Source organism: Tyto alba, unplaced genomic scaffold (assembly GCF_018691265.1).
Source record: "Tyto alba isolate M040663 unplaced genomic scaffold, T.alba_DEE_v4.0 Super-Scaffold_2, whole genome shotgun sequence".
Taxonomy (NCBI): Eukaryota; Metazoa; Chordata; class Aves; order Strigiformes; family Tytonidae; genus Tyto; species Tyto alba.
The window spans coordinates 876,635-901,240 of NW_024881282.1; the positions used below are offsets into that span (position 1 = coordinate 876,635).

The window sequence follows — 24,606 nt, forward strand, 5'->3', positions numbered from 1 at the left end:
CTCTCCGAAAGGATCAGCCACTCACTGCTGCCCTTTCCTGCCTGCCCAGCGGGGCTGGTCCTGGACCTCCACGCACAAAGTGCTGCTGGGGTGCCCCTCGCTTACAGAACTCCAGTGGGACATCTGGGGATACCGGCCTCTAAACCAGCGATGGCACGTCCCAACCCACCCAGTACCTCTGAGCTGGTTGGAATTGCTGGGGGGGGGTGGGGGTGGAGGTTGATTTCTGACCTTTGCTGTGCGGAAGGCCGAGCTGCAGGGCAAGCAAGGGCTGCTCTGGCCTTAAACCTCTCAACCAGTGATGCATGCAAGCAGCTAAATCTGTAGAGGTTCACAGAAGCCAGCTTATATTAGGCAGAAATGTGGCCCTTCATATTTTACTACTGATGCATTTTTAAGAAGTTGTTCAAAACCATTTTCTGAAACAGCAATGAAAATACTCTTACCATTACTCTTGTGCATTTTGATCAGAATATGATATCTAAAAGACAATGTGTATGATCCCAAGAGGAGGGCATGAGGGCAGCTTTTAAACGGGACCAGTCAGAGCTTTTCTTTACTCAGCCTGGATAATGGAAGAATGTTTATTCACTGGAATGGAAGGATTCTGTATAAGCACATCAGTTTCAGCAATGCTCTTCCAGGAATAACTTAAAAGGCAGCAAGGACAGACATGTCGGTGTCTCAGGATGATGAAATCCTTGTTTTGCATGATTTAGGAATACATTTTCTGCTTTCCTCCTGCTAAAGCAAGGATTTGCACTTGTGACCCCTCTACCCTGCACAGACAGCGTGTCTCACAGGCAAAGGATCCAGCCCCGCTGGCAGTGCCAAGAACATCCTGGGCTGGGGGAAAAGAAAAAGGAAAAAAAAAAGCAGAAACCAGTCCAGCTTTCCTGCAGCACATCAGTCTCCTTTCAGTCAGCAAATGGGCATTTCAGCAGGATTTCAGGAGGTAAAACGTTCACAATGTCTTGTTCCAGTTAGCCCAAAAGTGCAGTTCAAAGCCTTGGAAGTTGCCACCAAACAGAAAAGATCTCCTGCTCTCGAGGCACGGGTGGACATAACATTAACACACTGGCTGTGGGTGCATCCAGCAGCACACACACCGTTCGCGTGTTTACACCTCTGGGTCCCAAACCAGCAAACACTTGCACAGTGGTTGTGGTCCTCAGCAAGATGTTTTCACCCCAGTGTCTGTGAATGCCTTAATCATTCTGTTCCTCCTTGCCCACCCCGTGCCATGGACACGTCCCAGGGGGGAATGTGGAGCATGTCCTGCTCCCCGACTGTGCGCTACAACCAGCACCTGGATGGTCCTGTCAGCCTTAATCTGCAATTAGAGGGCCAGGCGAGGGGCAGGGCGTGAAGCTGGGGGTGCAGGACCAGCGCGCCAGGCTTTCTGAGTGAGAGTTGCCCCTCTCTTGTGTGAAGCAAGAGCAAAGTTATGACCCCAACGGGGGGTTAGAGGCGAGCCCTGATGCAGGCTAGGTGACCACCGCGCAAGCCTGGTGTTGAAATGACACTGCCTAGTCCTAGCAGAGCTGCATCAGTAGCTCTGCCAGCTCTTTACAGAGGAAGAGGTGTCAGCAGTGCCTCCTCCCTTTGCAGCACGGGGAACGTGGCTCGACTGAGGCACCTCCAGCAGCTGGTGGGAAAGCAGGAATCAAACGTGCCTTTCCAGGCCACGCCACTCTCCTCTTTGGGGAGGAGAGCCCAGCCTCAGCAGCCCGGTGATGGGGTAAAAGCAGTGCTGGTGTTTTGCCATGAGGTAAAACGGCCACTGGGGCTTTTCTGCAGAGGCAGAATCAGAGGGTTCTGGGGCAGGGCTGGGAGCCACGAAGTGCCCAGGGGACAGCGAGCCACCAGCTTGGTCCTTAGCAGTTGGCTCGTGGTCTGGACCTGACTTCTTTGCCCTCTGTTACACCATCTCGGTGAGCCCCAGATGCTCCCCCCGTGTGCCCCGGGATCTCTGCTCGGTGCAAACAGCCCTTTGGAGCCCTGAGTCCCTTCAAAGTGGTTCCAGCCCTCCATGGCCTGACCGAGGCAGGGCTGGCTGACGCACATTCCCATTTCGCTGTCTGCTCCTTCCACTGCAGGGGGAAGGAGCGAGCTCCTGCCCTCAGCTGGGAGACCACGAAGTGGGATGAGCCCAGACAGGGCTGTTCAGCTGGGCAAGGAAGATCACAACAAACAAACTGGGAACAAAGACCCCCTTGAGACCTATTGGCTTAAGGCACAAGAAATGGCATGCTTTGGAGGAGAGAGAAGAGGCTGGCCTGGATCCAGAGCAGCACAGCCTGAGTACAGCTGACACTCCTGCTGATAAGGGCTCTGGTAAAGCTTGGCACAGGACACTGCCTGCTGCAATCAGAGTGACCAATAAATTCTGCTTGTTTCAGAAAGGCTGTCACTGCAGCTGCCTTTTGCCGCTGTCAGGATGGTTTATCTATAAAAAGGGAAGGTTCCCGTCCATGGAAGTGGGCATGGACCAGTGTGGGGCCAAGAGGTGAAGAATGACTTGGGGGATCTTCCACCCACACCAAAGGGAACAGACAGCTGGAAGGATGCTCGAGGGAAGAGTCCTGAGGACAATGAAAACCATCCCAGGCAGAGAGCAAAAGGGCCCCTGGGCTTCCTTCTGGGGATAAACATGCTGCAAGGTATTGCTGTGGGTGCACTAGGAGAAAGGAGATTTCCCTTTGACTCTGTGGACTGGAAAAAAAGCTACAGAAATTGCCTCTACTTGGCACGTTGTGATGAACGTTTCCCCCATGCCACCAAACAGCCCCCTCAACTGACAACCCCCGCGCTGGGAGCTCTGAGCATCCACAGGTTGCCACCCAGGCCTCTGCCCCCAAGCCATAAACAGGCGATTTTAAAATGTACTTAAAATGAACTCTTATTTTATAAAAAAGGATGAGATGGAGGGATCCCCTGGAGGGGCCCAAGCAGAGCAGAGGACCGGGACTGTCTGGGCTGTTGTGCCTTTTTTTTTTGCCAAGCGCGTCTCCGCTGCCTTGCAGCGTCTGGGGCTGCTCACAGCGAACGCTCGCGGTGTCCTGGCCGAGATCTCTCTCCCATCCTTGCAGGTGCCTTCGGGGCTGTAGCTGCTTGACTGTGAGCTGGGCCTCTGACGGTGTTATAGACCTCTGCCCGACGGTTGCAAACAGCCCCTGGGCCTGCCCAGCGTAGCAGGTTTCTTTAAAATGTCTTTGCAGCTGACTAATCTTAAAATTAAAAAGCCCTTGGAAACCTGTCACAGGGAATTTAATCTCATGCTTTTTCCTTCTGCCAGCTGATAACTGCCCTGTGGCACTAATGCAGTTGCTGGAGATGATGTGAAAAGCACTTTGAAGGACTCACCTGCCAGGACGGGACAATGTTCTCTGTCGGGGACACCGTGAGCTCGGGAGATGCTGCTGCCCACAGCAGTTGAGCAAGGAGGAGCCGCGTAGGCTGGGGAGGTTCGGGGCTGAGGGACAAGGACGGAAAGGTAAGGAGGAGCTCAGCCAGCCCCAGCAGTTCATCCTTTGCTCCTTCTCTTGGTTTAGCACCTCACTGCACGCCTGGGATGGGCATTTGAAACAGCCCCAGTGGGATGCTCTGGTGCCGAGGTCCCACAGAACTGGTGCCACCAGTTCACCAGTCCACTCTGCGAATGAAGAATCTCGGAGCTGCCTCCGCAGAGCAATTTGCCGATGTTACAGCCTCCTCGTTTCTCATGTCTATATTAACTGAGAACGAATATGCGTGAACCAATTTGCAGCCAGAGTAGAACTAGAGTTGCATTTACAGAATTTAGTTTAAGGTTAGGTCACCAGGCACAGCCAAAGACAGAACTCAGTACCTGACTGTATCACAGACTTCTTGCATGATTTTAAGTGCATCAGTCCATCCTGTAGTGCATCAGGACCCTGTTTGCAAAATTATACTAGTAAGAATACTTTTATTCTTTGACAGCCTCCCCTGTTAGTAGGAAACGCCATGGATTGAGACGCCATGCCAAGAAAAAGGGTGGAAAAAAGTCACAATTTTCAAAGATACAGTAACTGCAGGGAGTGATGGTATTGACCAGAGGTAAGGCTGGAAAAACTTATTGACAGTTTTATTTGGAGCAAGCAGATATGAGACAAGACAGTGCTCTCCAGATTTGTAAAGGCTGTTGCCAAGAAGAAGACAAGAGGACAGACTTCATCCTGCATGCAGTGAGACATCATCCCTGCCAGGCTGTTTCTTAAGGCTGAATTATTTTTTGTGGACAAGCAATCTGATCAAGACATCTCTACCACCAGTAGAAATGCTGCTTTGCCCAGACAGCTTATTTCTTTGGGGGTATGAGGTATGCTATATCAAAACAACTCTTTTTTTTCAGGTATAAGCAGTGTCTACAATCTAGAGTTTGTCAGTGCTAGTGCCTGATACAGCAAAACCATCAAACTTTTGCCAAGCAGACAAGGTTTTGTTGCATACTTCTGCTAGCAGTCTGAAAAAATAAGCATGGTTCCCTACTTGGTTCTGCCTTTTATTTGGTGTACAGCCCACTTCTGATTTGGTCAGGCTCAGAACTGTGCCCCAAAGCCACCCTGTTATTAGTCTAAGGGACAGTCATCAGCCCCATAGAGTAATGAGGCATTCAAAATCTAAAATAAAATGAATGCTGTGTTGTGCTCTGGAGGGCCAGCAGATAAAATTAATGTTGGCCTGGTTTTGCACAGTAGAGCCTGGTCCTAGGCTCCCGTTGGCATCAGGTGGGACTGACTGGTCCCACGGGTGACATGTCCGGCTTGTAATTCCTCATGGGACTAAGGCTGGAGTAACGCTGTGCTCTTTAGACCCCGTACCCAGAGTTGTGCCTTCGAGGTGGATCCACTTTCTCTGATGACAGGGAGCTGCACTAGAGATGGGAAATAGGAGAGCTTGGGCTCAGAACAGCGTGGACAACACCGACGGACGGTGATGATGGAGGACGACTCTGAAGCTCTTTGCTAGGACAGGCAAGAAAGGAGGCTTTTGCCTGGGGCCTAGATTTGGGAGTGATCGTTCAGTCCTTGTTTCCCAGGAAGCCTCTGGTCCTTTGAGCTGGGGCGGATGATGCCCAGAGCTGTTTGGGATGAACCCCAGGCGCTCAGGGCACCCATGCACCATTAAGAGTCTGAAAGCAGAGTCAAGGCGGGGACTGCAACATCTGTGAATGTCACTGCCTGTCTTCTTGGGTCTGCACAGCGTGTTCAGCCCCCCAGCCTCCAGCTGCCTCTGCAGTCCTGGAATCCCAGAGCTGGGGAGGAGCCGTGCAGGCAACTCCACCTGCGCTCGGGGCTGCACATACAAGTGCCTGAATGTGAGGTGATGCTTGTCCACTCAAAGGCAGAGGGGGGAAAGGGCCTCTTTTCCCCTTGGACAGCATCCAAAATTGCTATCTTTCCTTGTGCAGCCCAGCTCCCTCCCCAGCCCCAACCAATAGCTACGTGAACTGAGATTAGGACAAGCCGTTACTAGTGTATAAAAATCCCTGGGGCAGACTTTGACTCCACTTCCTCGTCATTGTTCAGGGAAGCCCCAGGCAAACCCTCCGCCCGCCACCATGGTGCACTGGACAGCCGAAGAGAAGCAGCTCATCACCAGCGTCTGGGCCAAGGTCAACGTGGCCGAGTGCGGCGCCGAGGCCCTGGCCAGGTAGGTCCAGCTCCGGGGCATCTGCTCGGCTGCACCCTGGACAGAGAAACCACTCCAATCACGGGAGCGCTAACGTGTCTGCGTCCCTCTGTCTCTCCCCAGGCTGCTGATTGTCTACCCCTGGACCCAGAGGTTCTTCGCTTCCTTCGGGAACCTCTCCAGCCCCACCGCCATCCTGGGCAACCCCATGGTCCGTGCCCACGGCAAGAAGGTGCTCACCTCCTTCGGGGATGCCGTCAAGAACCTGGACAACATCAAGAAATGTTTTGCTCAGCTCAGCAAACTCCACTGCGACAAGCTGCACGTGGACCCCGAGAACTTCAGGGTGAGCCATGCTCGGACTCCAGCCTCAGCTGGGCAGAGGTTTCTGTGCTCTGGAGGGGGATTTAGGGGTCTCTGGGGTGTCTGACAGTGAGACCTGGAGAGAAACCCTGAGGCTGCCTGAGCCTGGGAGCCTGCTGAGGGCAAGGGTGGTGGAGGGGAAGGGAAGAGGCATATTTGGGGAGAATAGAGAGGAGTTATGTGGCTGAGATCTGTGAAAGAAGGGACCCAGGTGGGTGAGGTGGATGGGGATGAAACACAGAGTCGAATATGTGCTGGTAGGAAGCAGCATTGGCTTGGAGCAGCCAGAGACCAGAAGGGAAGACACCGAGACAGGGTTTGAAGGGAAGAGCTGAGCTGGGCTGTGATGGAGTGGTTAAATCAGGAGAGCAAATAAACACAGGCACTTCAGCAGAAGGAGGGGATCTGAGCCAAGAGAAAACAAGGGTGGGTAGGGCTATGAAAGGAGAAGCTAAACCCAGTTGAAGGAGAGGGAGGACACTGCATAGCAGGCACGGGAAGGTGTCTGGGGAGGAGGATCCAGCACATCCAGGCATCCTGGTGAGTGCCAGAGAGGCAAGCTGGGCAAGGAGCCTGGTGCTCTGCGCGGGGGTGTGATAAATCCGTTCCTCGCTCTGCGATGAATTCCCCAATAACCGGCGTCCACACACAAACACCCGGGTGGAGCGATGGTGGGGAGGGAGGCGGGGGGGCAGCACCGGGCTGACGGCTTCTCCTCCCTCCATTGCCAGCTCCTGGGTGACATCCTCATCATCGTCCTGGCCGCCCACTTCAGCAAGGACTTCACCCCCGCCTGCCAGGCCGCCTGGCAGAAGATGGTCCGTGTGGTGGCCCACGCACTGGCCCACGAGTACCACTGAGCCTCCCGCCAGCGCTCGTGCCTGGAGATGCTCCCGGAGCAACATCCTCTGGTTCTGCTGGTCTCTAGCTGCCAAATAAACACCAACTGCTTCAGCCACGAAGAGGTGTCTGCCTCTGTGTGGGGACGGGGTGGGGGCTGCCCCGGGGTGATGGGGAACGGGGTGGGGGGTGCTCACACACGTGGGGCAACATGAGCCACGGTCTTGTCTATTAATTCATGCAAGTGAGACTCGTCTAAGCAGGAGAACCCAGGCGAACATTCAAGACAAAACCCAAATAAACACACTACAAAATACAAACAGAAATACTCCGGTGCTTTTTTGAGACATCAGGTAACATTGTTGGGTTTAATGTTTTAAGTCTTTCATAGATTAAGTGGAACAAAACTTTACACAAAACGTGCAGCGGGAGAAGTGGCAGTGAGATTAGGTCCATCATCTGTAACTTCCTTCATGGAAGGAGAAGTGCTTTTTTGGTTGTTTTCTGTCTGAATCATCATAATTCTCAGATGATTAAAGGCAAAATGTAATAGGCACAACTACCTACTATGGTAAAAAAATATGCCGAGAATGGTAATTTCATGTATAGGAAGGACAGAGCATCTGCTTTCTCTGGCCCCTACATCTAACTTTCCACAAGCAAAACAAAATTCCCCGAACAGTCCCCATGGCACGCAGAGGACCGTGGCCCTCACCAGCCTCCCGTCCTCCTTTCAGACTCGCAGCATCCCCACAGCACCGAGAGCAGCGCAGGGACATGCTCGGGGTTTCTGGGTGGTGAATTCCTCCCACCCCCTTATCAGGGAGGAGGCAGAGCGAATGGCTCCGGAGCAGATCCGCAGCAAACACCGCACGGTTCAGCGGGGGGTGGGGGGGGGGCTGGGGAACGGTGTCACCCCCAGGCCTGGCCCCAGCGCCCTTTGGCCAAGCCCTCTCCTGAAGCGAGCAGGCAGAGGAGAACCCGTGCAGCCATCAGAAACGGTGGCAGCCCGTAGCCCATGGCCAACGCAAACACGTCGCTCCATGGTCGCCCAGACCCCGCTGGACCAGCCGGCGTCATTCCTGTGCGCTGCCTGGGGATGGCCGCCACCAGCTCCATTCCCCAGCCCCCTCCTACATCCCACCCCACCGCCCCCAGCCCGCTCTGCTGGGAGCAGGAGTGGATGTGCAGCCCCAGGAGGCACAGCTGCCTCTCCCCCCACTCGGGAGGACCGCTGCACGGGCAGGAGCTGCCTGCTGCCGCGCATCCGCACAGGCGCCAGTGCACCCAGTCAGCCCCAGCTCCCGTGGGGCCCCTGCCAGCTAACACCCTGCAGGCAATTGGTGCGCCCCATGTTATAAAAATTCCCTTCCAGCCTCGCTTGACCTGTGCTAACAGGATCTTTGAGACAGGAGCTCACTCTGACTGCAAGCCCACGGTTTTCTTAGTGTTACCCTAAAGTCGGCAAAGCTGATAGGAAAGAACAAGGAGAACCCAAAGCCTGACGGGTCCTGCAAGAAGAGGACAAAGGGAAACCTCCTGCACACCGCTGGTGCATTCCAAGGGAGGACCCAACAGCCCCAAGCCTGAGTCTTCTGCCTCGCAGAGCCACGCAGCCCGCCGTGGTTTGCTCCATCCACGGGGCGCCAAGCCTTGCAGGCACCATCCCATGGGACTTGCGTGGTGCCACGCTCAGACTTTGCGCGGAGATAAACGTCGCCCGTCCTTAGGGAGGTGCAGAGCTGCAAATCAAAGACCAGCGGGAGGGCAGCCCGCCAGCCCGTCCCGGCGGTGGATCTGGGCATCTTGCCCTGGGGCCCCACCCTGATGCTGCGTCCCCACCCTTGGGGTGCCAGGGCTGTGGGCCCCCCCCCCCCCCCAGGGACCCAGCCAATGGAGGGGTGCACGGGAAAGAGGAGGAGCCCGGCGTAGTGTATAAAAGCGGGGAGAGGGAGACCCACTCGCCAGTGTGCGATCCCCTGGGGAGCAAGAGCCGAGACTTCCTCCGTACCTGCCGGCAGCCACCCGCCACCCTCCGCCCGCCACCATGGTGCACTGGACAGCCGAAGAGAAGCAGCTCATCACCAGCATCTGGAGCAAGGTCAATGTGGCCGAGTGCGGCGCCGAGGCCCTGGCCAGGTAGGTCCAGCTCCGGGGCATCTGCTCGGCTGCACCCTGGACAGAGAAACCACTCCAATCACGGGAGCGCTAACGTGTCTGCGTCCCTCTGTCTCTCCCCAGGCTGCTGATCGTCTACCCCTGGACCCAGAGGTTCTTCGCTTCCTTCGGGAACCTCTCCAGCCCCACCGCCATCCTTGGCAACCCCATGGTCCGTGCCCACGGCAAGAAGGTGCTCACCTCCTTTGGGGATGCCGTCAAGAACCTCGACAACATCAAGAACACCTTCGCCCAGCTGTCCGAGCTGCACTGCGACAAGCTGCACGTGGACCCCGAGAACTTCAGGGTGAGCTGTGTTCCTCCCACAGTGTCTCTGCGGGCAGTTTCTCCCCTAACCCCAAGCCTCACTGTGTGAGGGATTTACCCCAGACATGCCGGTGCTGGAGGAAGAGAGGCTGGTGGCTGGGGCAAGGGGGAGATGCAGAAGAGGGACAGGGAGGGGAGGGACCACCCTGCAGCTTGGTGAGAAAGCACTGAAGGGGCTGAGGGGTGATGGTTTCAGAGAGGCTGCTTGGAGGGTGCGAGCAAGGATGCCCAGGGAACGGGAAGGAGGCGAGGAGGTGATTTCAGTGTGGAAAGGGAGGGGGAGAGTAAAGAGAAAACAGTTGTTGGGCAGGAAGAGGTTTGAGCCAGGAAGAAACCAAAGGAGTAAGAGTGAAACTTGGCATGGAGGAGGAAGGAGAGATGAGCGAGGAGCAAGAGATGGCAGCTAGATGCCAAAAGCAAAAGAGGAATGAGACCTAGAGGGAGAGGAAACTTTGGCTCTCACATCCCTGCAGCTGAGAGTTCCCCAGTGGGGAAGAAACCCCGATGTTTGTCACCGTGGCTGGCAGAGATCCCCCCTGCATCAGCATGAGCTCCCTGCTCATGTCAGGGCGCTCCGCGGTGCTGAGTGCCGGCTCCCTGCCGCGCAGCAGATGCTCGGCTGTGTCTCCTGCTCGGGAGAAACTCCCAAACAAAGCCAGAAGGCAGAAAGAAAAATTTAATCAACAAAATTTCTGGATAATTTTCGTTTACTCTTCCTATAGCAGTAGCAGAACCTGAATCTTTAGAGTACGAGTAGAGAACACATAGGTACATCTTAAAAAAGACTCCAGAGAGATTTTTAAGCCTACAAAATGCCTGGAGGTTTCCCTGGGTCTAATGCAAGTGCTTATGTGGGGATCTGCAGGCTCCTGGGCGTTGCTAACCTGAGGGTGCTTTTGTCCCCTTAGCTCCTGGGTGACATCCTGATCATCGTCCTGGCTGCCCACTTCACCAAGGATTTCACTCCCGACTGCCAGGCTGCCTGGCAAAAGCTGGTCCGTGTGGTGGCCCACGCTCTGGCCCGCAAGTACCACTAAGGCGTCAGCAGAAAAGCCCCAGCAGCATCCTCCAGCTGCGTGTCGTGCCCTGGCTGACACGCTGCTCTGGAGCTGACAGCTTCTAACACCCAAATAAAGCTCATCTTGTGAAGTCTCCACTGAGTCTGTGTGTCCCTGAGAGGCTGGAGGGGTTGGGGGGGACAGGGACCTGGCGCACCCACGGACGGACTGGGGGTGTAAACTTGAGCAGGGTGGGCATTTGCCTCCCAGAAAATGCCACCTCCCCTTATTCTGTGGGGTTTTGGGGGGTTTGTGTGGGATTTGCCTCTGGAAATCATACTTACAGAGCATCGGGTAGATAGAGCCCTGCTCCCTCTGATCACACACTGGGAAGCTTGCGTTGAGGAACTAGTTGGTACTTTAGTGTGAAACCTGTGTGCTTTCTTGCAGGCAAGGGGAACTTGTAGGATTCATAGTTTTTAGGGAGGATAAACAAAGTGAAGACTTTAATCTGCCCGGGCTCATTCCTGGTATACAGCCTACAAGAAATTAGCTGACTCATACTGGCCAAGCAGCCAGCTGGGTGGGGACAGGTTTTAGATAAACATTTTGCTATCAAGACCTGTCCAGACTTTGTTTATGCACTTCTTCACCCTGTGCCGCCCATTCTGCAATTAAGGGGGGGGTCCCAATCCTGCTAATAGTGGTGACTAATTAATAATTTCCTGGATGTGAGTACCAGTCGGTGCTGTGTGCACGCAGAGCGTTTTGGGTGTTTAAGTGTCTGCAGAGCAAGACTCTCTAGCACAGAGTTTGCTCTTGGCCTGGGAAGCACCGTCTGCCCTGTCTGGTCTGAGCATGACACAGTAAAAGCAATGGTTAGCTGAAAAAACATGCTTTACTTTCTAAAGGAAAAAAAGAGACCATAGCTATATATCTCTGACACCCTGTTTTCACTGCATTCTACCCCTGTTTCATCCACATTTGTGGGGCATCCCACTCTGCCCCTGACTCACTGGAGTGTATTAAATGCCTTCTGTTACCCATAAAAGCCCCTTCTCACACACATTACTCAAAGGAAGAGGCATCTTGTTTCTGGTGTCAGGGGAGACATCGAGAAGGTGAGAAGATGATGAGTGGCAAATCCCAAAGAGGTTTCTTCCCTGCAGGGAGTCTGGGCAGGCACAGAGTTCAGTGTCTTGGTCAGGTGTCCAAAGTCACAAAAAACAAGTGATCTTTCACAGTTTTCATGACAGATATTCGTAGACTTTTGTATGAACATGATTGTTCATAGACTTCAGGCAGAAATGACTGAATTATTTGAACAAGGAGGTGTCCTCCTGCAAGCAAGGTGTCTGAGCGTAGCAATGGTCAGCTCTGTAGCTCTGCTGCAGCCTGGCAAACATCCCACCTCTTACCCAGTCACTGGTCCAACAAGACCCAGTGCCTCTTACCCAATCCAAATCCCATGGAAAACAACAGCAAGCCAGTGGATTGACCCAGGTGCCTTGGGATCAGGATCAGAGCCCCTGCACTTTCATCAGGGACAATGTTTCTTGGGGGTTTATGCAGAAAATAAAACAGGAGAGTCCCCGCTATGCAAGGGCTTTGCTCCTGGTGAGGGAGCATCAGCCCCAGTGTGCTCGGGGGTGTCCCAGGGGAGCAAATCACATGAAGCCCAAACATCTCCTCCTGCCAAAGGAGGCTGGGCACAGCCTGGCTGAATGTGGGGGGAAATGTGAAATATGGCAGCTTTGTCAGGGCCGGCTTGGAAGGGAAAGACCCTGGGCGGGGGGAGCCTGAGCTGAGCTTTTGCTGCTTTTTGAGCCCACAGCAGATCCTGCAGTGGCAAACCTTGCATTCAAAGCCCATTTCACCTGCCCTTTATGGATGTGGATGAAATCCACACCCATAAGCAGAAATGGGATGAAAAGGGTGTTCCTGTTTGATCCTTGCTCTCCGTCCAGCAGCACTGCATCTGGCTGGCCCTTTTACAGCTGAGGGGAGAACATCTGGGTGAACTTCCTGCTCCAAAAGGATCAAGTAAACCAAGCAGGTCGAGTCCTGTTACAGAAGGAGGACAGTAGGGTTAATGCAGATTTCAGCTGCAAAGCCTGAGCATCCTCTGAACAACTCCAGCATTGCCCACAGCTCCCAGTGGGGCACAGAGACTGGAGTCCTCCTGCAGCCTAGGTATCTGCAGGGTCTGCTGGTGGCAAACCCCTCGGGGTTGCTCTGCCACGAGCCACATTTTGGCAGGGGGGGATTCATCATTTTGCTGATAGAGGCTAAGGCAAGGCAGAGTACAGAATCTGGGAGAGACGATGTGCAAGGCTTCCACCCTGCTGAGTGTTAAACACCGCATTACACACGTCAAATCATGATGGAGCATTGCACAGCACTTGTGCAGCCCTTTCTCTGCAAAGGGGCCCACCTCCGGTAGGCGAAATGGAGAATTGCCTGCACAGAGGGGAAGGGATAAAGCTCTTGATGTCAGGATAACCAGAGGCCCCTTCTCAGCGTGCCACACCCTGGCCATTCCCTTCTGCTGCCCCCTTGGTGGGGACCCCCACGCCGGCCCCAGCCAATGACCCCGCGGCGCAGGACGGGGAGGAGCTGCTGGCAGGAGGATAAAAGCCTCCGTGGGGGCTGCAGCTCAGCTACGGGGTCCGTGTCCTCCTGCGCCGCCGAGCAAAGCCGCCTGCCACCATGGTGCACTGGACAGCCGAAGAGAAGCAGCTCATCACCAGCGTCTGGGCCAAGGTCAACGTGGAGGAATGCGGTGCCGAGGCCCTGGCCAGGTAGGTCCAGCTCCGGGGCATCTGCTCGGCTGCAACCTGGACAGAGAAACCACTCCAATCACGGGAGCGCTAACGTGTCTGCGTCCCTCTGTCTCTCCCCAGGCTGCTGATCGTCTACCCCTGGACCCAGAGGTTCTTCGCTTCCTTCGGGAACCTCTCCAGCCCCACCGCCATCCTGGGCAACCCCAAGGTCCGTGCCCACGGCAAGAAGGTGCTCACCTCCTTCGGGGAAGCCATCAAGAACCTCGACAACATTAAGTCAACCTACGCCAAGCTGTCCGAGCTGCACTGCGAGAAGCTGCACGTGGACCCCGAGAACTTCAGGGTGAGCTGTGTTTGCAGGCCCAGCCCCTTCCCTGTGCTGTGTGGGGAAAGTCACATTTTGCTTTGAAACTGAGGGTATTGCCTCCAACAACGCTGGCTAGGGGCACTTCCTTTGGCTGGTAGAGGCAGAGACTCTGGGTAGTACTCAGGCGAGATGATAGCTTGTGCAGGGTTGTTTGCAAGAGTATGGGTGACTTTCACACTAAAAAGTCTCATTTTTAGTACCAGCACAGCAATGGGGAGGTGGAGGTATTGGGAGATTGTCACTTGGAGGAGATGTAGTTGGGGACAAAAGAAACAAACGGGGGGGAAGGTGCAGCCTGGGCTGGAGGAGGCAGAGGCGCAGGGGAGCTAAGCGGAGCATTTAAGGAAATCGTAGGTCCTGTAGCAAGATAAGCAGCTAGTGTGCTCAAAAACCACAGGGCAGGTTTCTGCCTTGTCCAGCACAGGCTGCCTGCCTGGATGGGGCACTCCTGCCTTCTCCAGCACTTTAAATAAAAATGGATCAATTTCTTCATTTACTTCTAAACAGAAAAAGAAAAAAAAATAGGATTTTGCAAGGTGGGTCTCAGGCCAAATTGCTTTAGCATCTCAAATTTGGGGAGAAATAGTTTCAATATTCTCTCTTTCTTTCCTTCCTTCTTCCTTCCTTCCTTTCCTCCCTCCCTCCCTCCCTCCCTCCCTCCCTCCCTCCCTCCCTCCCTCCTTCCTTCCTTCCTTCCTTCCTTCCTTCCTTCCTTCCTTCCTTCCTTCCTTCCTTCCTTCCTTCCTTCCTTCCTTCCTTCCTTCCTTCCTTTCCTTCCTTTCCTTCCTTTCCTTCCTTTCCTTCCTTTCCTTCCTTTCCTTCCTTTCCTTCCTTTCCTTCCTTTCCTTCCTTTCCTTCCTTTCCTTCCTTTCCTTCCTTTCCTTCTTCCTTTCTCACCCTTTCCTTCTTCCTTTCACTCTTTCTTCTCTTTCTTTCTTTCTTTTCCTTTTCTTTCTTTCTTTCTTTCTTTCTCTCTTTCTTTCTCTCTTTCTTTCTTTCTCTCTCTTCTTTTTTTTTTTTTTTTTTTTTTTTTTTTTTTTTTATTTTAAAGAATTAAGTAAAACATTGTGTTCCTGAAACCCAGAGGTTTCTATGGAAAGACCAGGGAAAGGGGAATGAGCCAGTCCCCACTGTAACCAGCCCGAGGGCCACTCCGATGACACAGGGGGCTGAGGAGGAAGAGGAGGAGTGTGCAGCATGAAAGAGTCCTTTCAGGAGGGGAATTCAGGCTCAGGGACAAGTCAGGAGAAAGGAAATGCAGCCTGTGGGTTGTGTGGTGATGTCTGGGGGGGACAGGAGGGAGGGGGACGGGAAGGAAGTCTGCAGCAGGAAAAGCAGGGAGACGGAGAGCTTGCATAAAGGAAGAAGCTGTTTGGAGCTGAAGACATGCCAGGACAGGGTGAGGGTGGTGGAGTTGTGTGCAGCAAGAGCTCAGAGCTTTCTTCGGGAGGTTGTGAGTCCATCAGCTCAGCCTCAGCTCGGGGATGTCCAGTCCCTGCGCCGTGGTCTGTGCCACGACACGACGGTTCAAGCAGCACTTAACCCTGTCTGTTTTACTCCTCCAGCTCCTCGGAGACATCCTAATCATTGTCCTGGCTTCCCACTTTGCCAGGGATTTCACCCCCGCTTGCCAGTTTGCCTGGCAAAAGCTGGTCAGTGTCGTGGCTCACGCTCTGGCCCGCAAGTACCACTGAGCATCCCAGCCTGGCCGTGCGAGGAGGAGTCCCTGCTCCGCCACAAGCACCTCTGAGCACAGGGAGATGCTCTTTTGGTATTGACAGGCTGTAACTGCCGAATAAATGCCTCCCAGCACCATGTCTGCAGTGTCTGGCTGTCTCTGTGCTGGGGAAGGAGGGGGGCCAGGGGAGTTTGTGCTGCTGAATGCAATGCCCACCACGCGTGGGTGTATTTCTTGGTTGTAAGGGCTGCTGCAGCCAGAGTTTCCTCAACTCCCCAGTCCCATGTGCGCTCCCTGCCAGTGCATGCACAGGGGGCTGTGAGGAAAAGACCCGTGCAAAGGGCCCTGACACCTGGGAGTGTTTCAGAGCGGGTCACAGGAACAATAAGGGATTGAAAAGCACCCACATCTGCCCTCCCAGCCCTACACTGATGGGAAATAAGGCGAATCCATCACTATCCAGAGCACTGAGTTCCCAGCCAAGCCACTGCTGCACTCAGGGAGCTGGTACCTGCCCTGCCCTGCTCTAGGGCTCGGGGTGCACCACCTCCTTCCAGAGCAGCTGATACAGGAGAAAACCTTTGATCCCTGACTCTTGGGAGGTTCAGGAGATGTCCACTTCTTCCCAGCTGCCCTAAGAAGAGATACTGCTTCCCCAAGGGGGATTTATGCTGATAAATAGCACTCACAGTCCCAAAGACCCTCTCTCCCCACACTGAGGGAATTCAGTTCCTCAACCTGATCTGGCGAACAAAACCCACCATGCTAACTGGTATCTGACCTTTGCCTCCTTCTCCCATTCGAGGGCCTTCATGGTACATGGAGCGAGGCTGTGAGTCAGGTTTGGTTATTCATTCATCGGGACAAAGGTGACAAGTTCAGGATTATTTTAGCAATTTTATTATACAACACAGGAAAAAAAACATAGAAATGGTCAGGACTGTGTTCATTTTATGCTTAAATTTTGTTTTAAACCAAGACTGGAGACTCCTTGCACAAGGGGTCTGACAACCAGTGCAGTTTACAGCATCTGGTGCAGCAGAGTTTGGGCCGTGATAGAGAATTCTGGAGTTATGAGGGAGAACACAGCTGTTTTGGCTCATAATCTTTCAAAACATGCCTTCATCTCACCTGGGTTCAGCAGGCTTCTCCAATGCACCAAATCAACAGGTTTTTGTATAGAGAATAGAGCAGCTCCTGGAAAGGCTGTGTAGCCCATGTCCTGGCCCTGCCTTGAGCAGGGCATCAATCAAAGACCCCTGGAGTGCCCTTCCCACCCAAATTATCCCGTGGTTCTGCAGTCTCAGTTTGCAAGATGTTTGCTTACTCTTCTCACCTATGGCTTGTTTTGAAGGTATCCATAAAGAAATGAGCTGAAGGTGCCTTTATAAATCTTCTTTGTGTGGATGCTGTAAAAGGCAGGGCTCAAGAGGGGTGGGAGGAGGATGTAGATGGTGCCCATCACAGTGTGGAATATGGGGGTGTCTCTTTCCCAGATCCATGCAGGATGGGCTAGCCAAGTTCTGAGATGAAGACCGAGACCACACAACCTTCAGGCCCTTGTCCTTGGAGGCAATGCTGAGAGGTGTCACAAGGACCATGATGGAAGGCAACAAAATGGGGATCTGAATCCACGGTTGAAGGAAATGAGGACTGGGGCATAGATGCCGTTGACCATCATCGCTCTGGAGGGCAGGCAGGTCACTGTGGGATAGAGGCAAAGAGCATGGGACAAGGCGCTCCTCGGTCACCAGGCAGCCAGAGGAGATGGAAGATGGGGGTAAGGTCAGGACTAGGCTCCTCTGTGGGTGCACCAGCCCTATTTTGGCTGCCCTTTTGCCTGTTGGCATGGTCACAGAGCTCCATGGGGGGGCAGAGGGCCATCAGCCTGCCAAGGGGCATGGCAGAAAGCACCACTGACTCCAGGAAAGTGAGGGAGCAGATCAGAACGTGCTGAGACACACACAGGTACAGGGTAATCATCGTGAGCAAGGACTGCGGCATCCCTGGCACGGGGCAGAGACACAGCCCAAGGTCAGCGAGGACATGATACAGGGCTTGTGGAGGCTCTGGGCTGCTTTTCTAGCATACAGAATAATACAATTTCCAATGCTCGTAGTGACATGAGCAGAAAAAATTGAGGTGGAAATCTGGGGTAAGATGTCCTTCACGCTCGGGGAAGGTGGTTAGCAGAAAGTCTGTGGCCACGAGGCTGGTCCAGTGCTCATCCCCATGAGGTGCTCTTGGTGTCCTCTTACTTCTTAGGAATTGCAATCTGCACAGCCTGGGTTTGGCTCAGGTCTCGTTTATATATATGATAGAAAACTCCTGAATCCCTATGAATTGCATCATGTAGCCCAGAACTGATGGGAAGCTCACGCTAGCAGGTTGATGGATTTTCCTCCTCTTTCGCAGCAGTTTCTCTCAAACTCGAGACAGCACCACAAACCTTTGATGAATGAGCACACCATGTTGCTTTGGAAAGAAAGGAAGGGAATTTCCACGATAACAGCACAGACAAATGACTGAATAGATTTCATGAAAGGAGAATTGCTTCTTGTGAAACTTGGTAGGAAGAGGCATTAGGAAATGGTGTAAAATTGTATGAATCATAAAACAGTTTTGATCTGTGGTTGCCATACCTGCTCTTCCTCAGCCATTGGGAGACATCACTTTTCCTTCTGGAGCCTGCCCTCCAGCAGACCCTCTGTGAAAATGGAGCCCCCAGGTTTGCAAAAGGGGATGGAAGATAAAACTTCTTATTTATCTCATAGTAGACACTGTTTTCAGTTTTTACAGGTGTTAAGAAAAAGAATGAGTCAAATATCTGCACTAGGACAATTAATACAGTCTGTGCAATGGAAAGCGTGGTGGTACATTTTGTGCTTATGAGAGAAGCATTTGTGTTTCCTCGGCAGTAAAACCCTCCAGATAACTGCTGTGGCATATTGCCTGGAAATGGAACCTTAAAAACTCCTGCTTAAAAATATAATGAATTAATCAATCTCCAGAGCCTTTTAAGTAATTCTTATTCAAAGTTTAATGTCAGTCTAAGGAGCAGGCTAACTAGAGGACTATCAGGTAAAATTACTTTTATCTGTCCTGATCCTCACACTTACAAAAATAACAGGAGCAGAAAAAAAACCCCAGTTTTCTTCAATTCTTAGCATAAGCCAAAAATACTCTTTAACTGACTCTGTGCTGCCCCTCCTGGGGTTATATATAGTGTAAGGCATGATTTTATGCCTCTAGAGGGAATTCTCTGTTAGGAGCGTCAGCATAATAGGGCATTTCAGAAGACGGGTCTTATAGCTGGTGGGATTGGAATATAATCACAACAAAATTCAGCCATCCATGTGATATGTTTGTTGTGTTTTCCAACACTACTTGAAATGAGGATGAATGGTAATGTACTTGTTCTGATTTTGCAAAAGATTCTTTATTGCTTTTGAGAAGAAAATAAACATGTTGTTTTCTCCAAGAAACAGTATGGAATTCCCCAAGCTACCTAATGGCTCTGTGCTCCTTCAGCAACCATTTCTGGTAGTTTTTTACACTGCATGCTACGTTACAGAGATATTTGAACAGAAAATCTGTCTGCCTGTGAAACAAGGGGGATCCTTTTCAGTTTGCCAAGCCCGTAAGAGAGGGCTTGATGCACAGGCCCACAAGTAATCCTGTGGGTGAGACTGGAGGGATGGGGCCAGCTCTGCTGGCTGTTTTCCATGAGCCACGTTGTGCAAGGACGGGCTGGGATCAGGATCACAACTTTTTCCTGTGTCTCTAGCAAAATCTGATGTCATGGTAACTACAGTATTACTGTAAAAAAAAAAAAATCAAGAAATATAAATTTGATATTAAGAGATTTTTGATCCATCCCCCTTGGTAACTTTGGAGAAATGAAGGTTTGAAACCCCAGAGTGACTTATCATAGCTGATCTGCCTCATCTTCCCTTCTTTCCACCCCCTCACCTCCTCCCACCTCTCCCTTCCAGCCCAAATTCTCTTTAATAAAAGAAACAGACACTTGCTCATTTTCCATCCCAAACCAGAAGTGACAGGAATAACGTTTCTGAGATGATGATGATGAGTTTCTCTTTCATATCCCAAAAGTGCAGGAGTTCTCACTATCTGGCACAAAGTGAGCTCAGAAACCAAATTATCCTTTTTTTGTTTGTTTGTTTTTATTGGCATTCCTTTTATCATGCCTCCCTCAATCTTTCTTTGTCCAGACTAAATGACTGCTGCTGTGCACACAGGTCCCAATGTTCCACTCCACAGAAATTAAGAATCCTTGCACTAGAGACCCACATATACTACATAGTAGCAAACACCACGGTAGGTAATGTGATTTAGACAAATCCACACTATCAAACCGCAGTGGTTGACAGAGGGTGGGGAAGCACCACCTTCGTCCCTGTGGCAGAGATGTGCAAATGACAAGGAGGACACGCTGGCCCCCAGAAAGCAAAGCACCATCTCACCATGGGGCACATTCCCTCCTTTTACCTGACAGATCACAAATGAGAGAATCACCTTCTGGAGACTGCCCAGCCTCACCACAGGCTTGCAGAGCGATGCCTAAGCTTGCCCCAAGCCTGCCACGGTGCTCAGCCACGTGCCCCTGGGGCTCTGCAGCTCTGACCAGTATTTCCCAAACATTTCGGGTCCTCCTGTTTGCTCTTGCAGCATTTACCCTTGTGCTGCCTCCAGCAGCTCAAGGTACAAAGGGCAGTACCATCTCCTTCCCAGACCATGTAGCTGGTTTGCATTTCATGGCCTCGGCCCCCGCAGCAGGTCCCAGGTGACTGTCGTTGCTGCTGAGATCTCACACAGGCATTATAAAACCAGACAGATTCCTCTGCCTGTGAAACACTCGGGCAGGAGTGTGGTTCTCTGTCTGTCCCTCTGCATCTTCTGCCTAAGGACTTCAGCCCAAGAGAGGTAAGGGCATCTGAAGGGTCAATGCACTTCCCTGTCAGCCTTGTTTCATCACTCATATTTTAATTTTGGGTGGGTCGTTTTCCTTTTAGATTTTGTGATAAAGGGTAGCTGTGATTCACAGCTGGTTTGCTTATCCATCACCATGCATTCCTGCAGCTGTTTCACACCCTCCCTCCTTCCCTCCCTCCATCTCCCTCTGTTGTAGTTTAACCCCACAGATGCTCAGCGAACACCCCCCTTTTTTAATTCCCCCAGTTTTTGTTGCTGAGCATGATGTCAGATGGTACGAAATATGCCTTGGGTCAGTTGGGTGCCGGCTGTGCCCCTTCCCAAGTCGTTGTGCACCCCCAGCCCACTCACTGGTGGGGCAGGGTGAGAAATAGGAAAGACCTTGATGCTGTGTCAACTCTGTTCAGAAGTAAATAAAACATCAGTGTTTTCCCAACACTGGTTTTGTCACAAATCCACTACAGCACAGTATGAGCTACTACGAAGAAAATGAACTCTATCCCAGCCAAAATGAGCGCACCCTCCAAACCCCTCGCCTCACCACCCAGGCAGCTTTTGCCAGCACACCCTTGCCTGCCTGTTCCTCTGTCCGTCTATCCACGTGCATCTCCATCATCTATCCCTATTTCTTCCCCACCACACTGTGTCCTCTCAGTGTTTTCCACAGCCCGGGTGCCCCTTGTTGCAACACAGGCACCCTGCAGAGATGTAACTGCTGGTATTTGGAGGAGGGAGTGGACATTCCTATAGAGAGTAGCATCCAGTGTTACAACAGCATATTCCAGACAGGATTTAAAGCCCTGAAGTCAAGCTTTAAGAACAGTGTTTTCTCATGGAATCTTTCACAAAACACAGATTACGCCCCATCTGCTGATGGGATGATATTTTGCTCCTGCCTCTGCAGTGGCTGGTGCTGAGCACACTTGGAGGTGGTGAACCAGTTCCTCTTGTCCTTACTCGCTGAGTGCCTGACAGATGGTGTGATGAAGCATGACCGAGTAAGGATTACGCTCTGTCTACGGGCTCCGTGCTCATCCTTCTGGGCAGAAGCTGAGCATCCACTGGAGCCAGAGCGCCCACTCCTCCCCCACGGCACAGCACCCAGCTGGGCTGTGGAAATTCATCCTTTCCCTGTGTGCAGAGCCATTGCTGACATGTCTCAGCAAGGACGAAAATAAAAGGAGGATGGGAGGAGCAGGCGAGGAATATTCCTTCCTCAGCCTCACTGCGGAGCAATCAAGGTGAACAGCTTCATGGAGGGGCACTGCGGGGGGGGCAGGACACCCAGCCTCTGGGGCAGCCCCATGGGTGGAGGATGGGACTTTTCCCAGCTTAATGAATATTTACCCAGGACAGAATAGCCGATGGTGCACAGAGTGAACAAAGCAATCTTTTTATTTTTGTGGGACATCCAAAGCACATTTACAGATGAGGATAAGGTACTCGTTCATGTCTGTACACCCAGATTCAAATACTTAAATCTATATTTTCATGTTGAAGGTAATTAGAGCACCCTGGAAAGCTGTCTGATAATTTAACTTACCAAGCTAATTACTGAGCTGGAGAAGTAGGGAGTGGAGGCACAGATGTCTGGAGCTTTGTCTGAGAAGGGGGGCAGTTGGAAATACACTAGTCCCATTTTTCATGGCACTCTAATGAGTTTAGCCACATGCCCCCCAGTTAAACAATGCCATGTTCCCTGTTTACACAGACAGATGGAGCATGAATTCCTTGAGTGTTGAGGGCTGGAAAAGTTGAACTTCTTCCACATCAACCACTGCAGCCCCTGAAAAGAGCAGCAGGCAAGCTAGGAAAATAATTAGCAAAGGTTAGAGGAGCATTTTATAACTTTTTTCTTTTTTTTTACTTACAACCCCAAAAGGTACTATCCCTGTATTCAAAGCTTAAGCCCTTTAAGCACAGCTTTTCTTTTACGATTTGTATTCCACTTAGCACTGTATTTCCCTGAGGTATCTGTGGGCTGTAGATTGAAGCTCTTGGTTGACAGTTCCGTAGAAGAAATGAGAGCTGGGTTTGTGTACACATTGCTTAATTCTACCCATAACTGTTAGCTGTAATAACAACATTCCTGCTAAGAATTATAGTTGCTGTGTATATTACTAACACACGTATCAGCTGAAATACCTGTCGCTTTGAATAGCTTGATGGACTATCAGTAATAACTATAGTAATGGCAAAACCAGTGAGAATAGTAAATAATCTCTGACGTGAAGGGAAATGGTATTTGCCAAATTTAGACTTGCCAGGGTGACCGTGTTCCCTTGGGGGTCAGAGTGGGTGACATAAATTTTGGTAATTGCTGCCATTTCTGTAGCTGCCGGGGACCCCCGTCAGGAAGCACAGTCCCCCCCCTGCCAGGTGCTGCACAGACACAAATCGGGGAGAAAACTGAAGCCTTTTCCCCTTTCATTTCCACTGAAGGTGGCTTAAGCTGTAGCAAAGGACGTTGGTGGAGGATGGGAGGACAAGCAGGACCGTATCTGCTAAGAGCCAAGCCACGGTCCAAACTCAGCAGCTGGGCAAGGGGCAGTGGTTTGCAGAGTTCCAGACAAGGCATCCTGCACAGGGAGAAAGATGAAAATCTGAAAATCCAGGGAGCAAGCTGTGGGAGCTGGCTGGGCAGGCTGGTACCTGCAAGCAAGGACAGACAACAGGCTGGAGGAACTGCCTGGGAGGGGAACCAGGCGTTGTCTGCTGCAGCAGCCCATGGGCAAGGGGAAGGCTGCCCAGAGGAGTGAGGGGGGTGAGAGGGACTCCTGTCCTCCTGCAGCGTCCTTGCGTGGAAGTGCATGGGGTGAGGCTGTGTGCATCAGGGACTGAGAGTAGAGGGGTGGGAAAGGCTGAGGACCAGGGAGAAAGGCTGAAAATCTGATGCAAGGAGCTGGAGAGGGACCCACATGGAAACAGAGACCAGGGCCTGAGTGCCAGGGAAGGATGGAGCTGTTGCTTACAGTGACTGAGAGAAAAGGCTGTAGCAATGTTCTGGGAGGAATGTAGCCCTGGTGCAATAAATTATGTTATTATTGACTTTACAGGTGAAGGAGCCTGGGGAAAATAAAGCAGAAAAAAGGACTGAACGGGCACTACAAAACACTCATCTCTGCTCTGGCACATCTTTGAGAAGAAAAGAAATGAGATCTTCACACAGAGACACCAGACTGTTTGTTTTCATTGCCCTGGAAATCTAATCCTGCATTATCTTTGAATTGTTAATGAAAAAGGGACTTTTAACACAGGCAGCACATCAGCATGGAGCAAGCATGTCCCCAGGGAACAGCAGCCATGCCCTGGCTTTCCTGCTGACGGGCATTCCCAGGATGGCTTGGTTCCATCTTTGGTTTTTCTTCCCTTGCTGTCTGATGTATCTCATCACAATCCTGGGAAATGTCACCATCCTGCTCATCGTGAGAGCGAATCGAAGGCTCCACCAGCCCATGTACTACTTCCTTTCGATGCTGGCCACCACAGACCTGGGCCTGACTCTGTCCACCTTGCCCACGGTGCTGCGCGTCTTTTGGTTTGGTACCGGAGCGATCAGCTTCCCAGCCTGCCTCACCCAGATGTTCTGCATCCATGCCTTCTCCTTCACAGAGTCCTCAGTGCTCCTGGCCATGGCCTTTGATCGCTACGTGGCCATCTGCTGCCCACTGAGATACTCCTCCATCCTCACCAGTGCCAGGATTGCAAAGATTGGCCTGGGGATGGTCTGCCGCTCCCTGACTCTGCTCCCACTCATCTGCCTGCTCACACAGCTCCCATTCTGCAGGTCCCACGTGCTGTCCCACTCCTATTGTCTGCACCAGGACATGATACGGCTGGCGTGCACAGACACCACCCTGAACAGCCTGTATGGCCTAACCCTGGTGCTGTTCGTGATCCTAGACTCCATGCTCATCACCTTGTCCTACATCATGATCATTAAGGCCGTGGTGGGCATCACCTCCAGAGAGGAGCAAACCAAAGCCCTCAGTGCTTGTGTGTCTCACTTCTGCGCTGTCCTCATCTTCTATGTCCCCCTGGTCAGCCTCTCCATTGTACACCGGTACGGGAAGAATGCTCCACCCTTGATCCACACATTCATAGCCAGTGTCTACCTTTTTGTCCCGCCTGTGTTGAATCCCATCATCTACAGCATGAAAAACAAGCCCATTCGCAAAGTCCTCCTCAGGATCCTGTGTCAAAGACCGGCCTGGCCTGGCCGTGGCCAGCAGCCCAGGAGTCATTAGAAGTGGGAAGCATGCCTGCATGAAATGCCCATACAAACTGACAGGTCAAACAGAAGTTGGAGTTTAAGAGAGAGAAAAATTAATGGGAAGAGCACCTTGCAAAGGATGCTCCAACTACCAGCAGAACACTTTGAATGCATCAAAAGCAGGAATCCAGCTAGGAAACAGGTGGACCACTTGGTGACCAAGGGTGAGAAAGTGACTCGGGGTGATAAGGCCATAGCAGAGAAGCTCAGTG

General features: G+C 52.1%; 4 protein-coding genes across 5 annotated transcripts in view; all 4 read left to right on the top strand.

The window, feature by feature from the left end:
- Positions 1-5,533: 5,533 nt before the first annotated feature.
- LOC116963252 (hemoglobin subunit beta-like) lies at positions 5,534-6,980 on the top strand. Its single transcript, XM_042793487.1, has 3 exons — positions 5,534-5,676; positions 5,779-6,001; positions 6,750-6,980. Exons 1-3 carry the CDS (start codon positions 5,585-5,587, stop codon positions 6,876-6,878), a joined length of 444 nt encoding a protein of 147 aa, XP_042649421.1. The 5' UTR covers positions 5,534-5,584; the 3' UTR covers positions 6,879-6,980.
- A 1,901-nt stretch (positions 6,981-8,881) lies between these two features.
- On the top strand, positions 8,882-15,199 carry LOC116963251 (hemoglobin subunit epsilon). 2 transcript variants are annotated; one of them, XM_042793488.1, is made up of 4 exons: positions 8,882-8,908; positions 13,053-13,141; positions 13,244-13,466; positions 15,056-15,199. In XM_042793488.1, exons 1-4 carry the CDS (start codon positions 8,906-8,908, stop codon positions 15,182-15,184), a joined length of 444 nt encoding a protein of 147 aa, XP_042649422.1. In that variant the 5' UTR covers positions 8,882-8,905; the 3' UTR covers positions 15,185-15,199. The 2 variants fall into 2 exon arrangements, with proteins under 2 accessions (XP_042649422.1, XP_042649423.1); XM_042793489.1 differs by lacking the exon at positions 8,882-8,908 and having other exon boundaries at positions 13,050-13,141.
- On the top strand, positions 8,886-10,496 carry LOC104359698 (hemoglobin subunit beta). Its single transcript, XM_032999371.2, has 3 exons — positions 8,886-8,997; positions 9,100-9,322; positions 10,251-10,496. The coding sequence occupies exons 1-3, from the start codon at positions 8,906-8,908 to the stop codon at positions 10,377-10,379; spliced, it is 444 nt and encodes a 147-aa protein (XP_032855262.1). The 5' UTR covers positions 8,886-8,905; the 3' UTR covers positions 10,380-10,496.
- Positions 15,200-23,402: 8,203 nt separating the features above from the next.
- LOC116963254 (olfactory receptor 51E2-like) overlaps positions 23,403-24,606 on the top strand; it is a 49,839-nt gene continuing 48,635 nt past the window's right edge. Inside the window, exon 1 of the mRNA XM_032999375.2 lies at positions 23,403-23,989. Coding sequence (XP_032855266.1) covers positions 23,403-23,989 — 587 coding nt within the window. The remainder of the gene's footprint in view (positions 23,990-24,606) is intronic.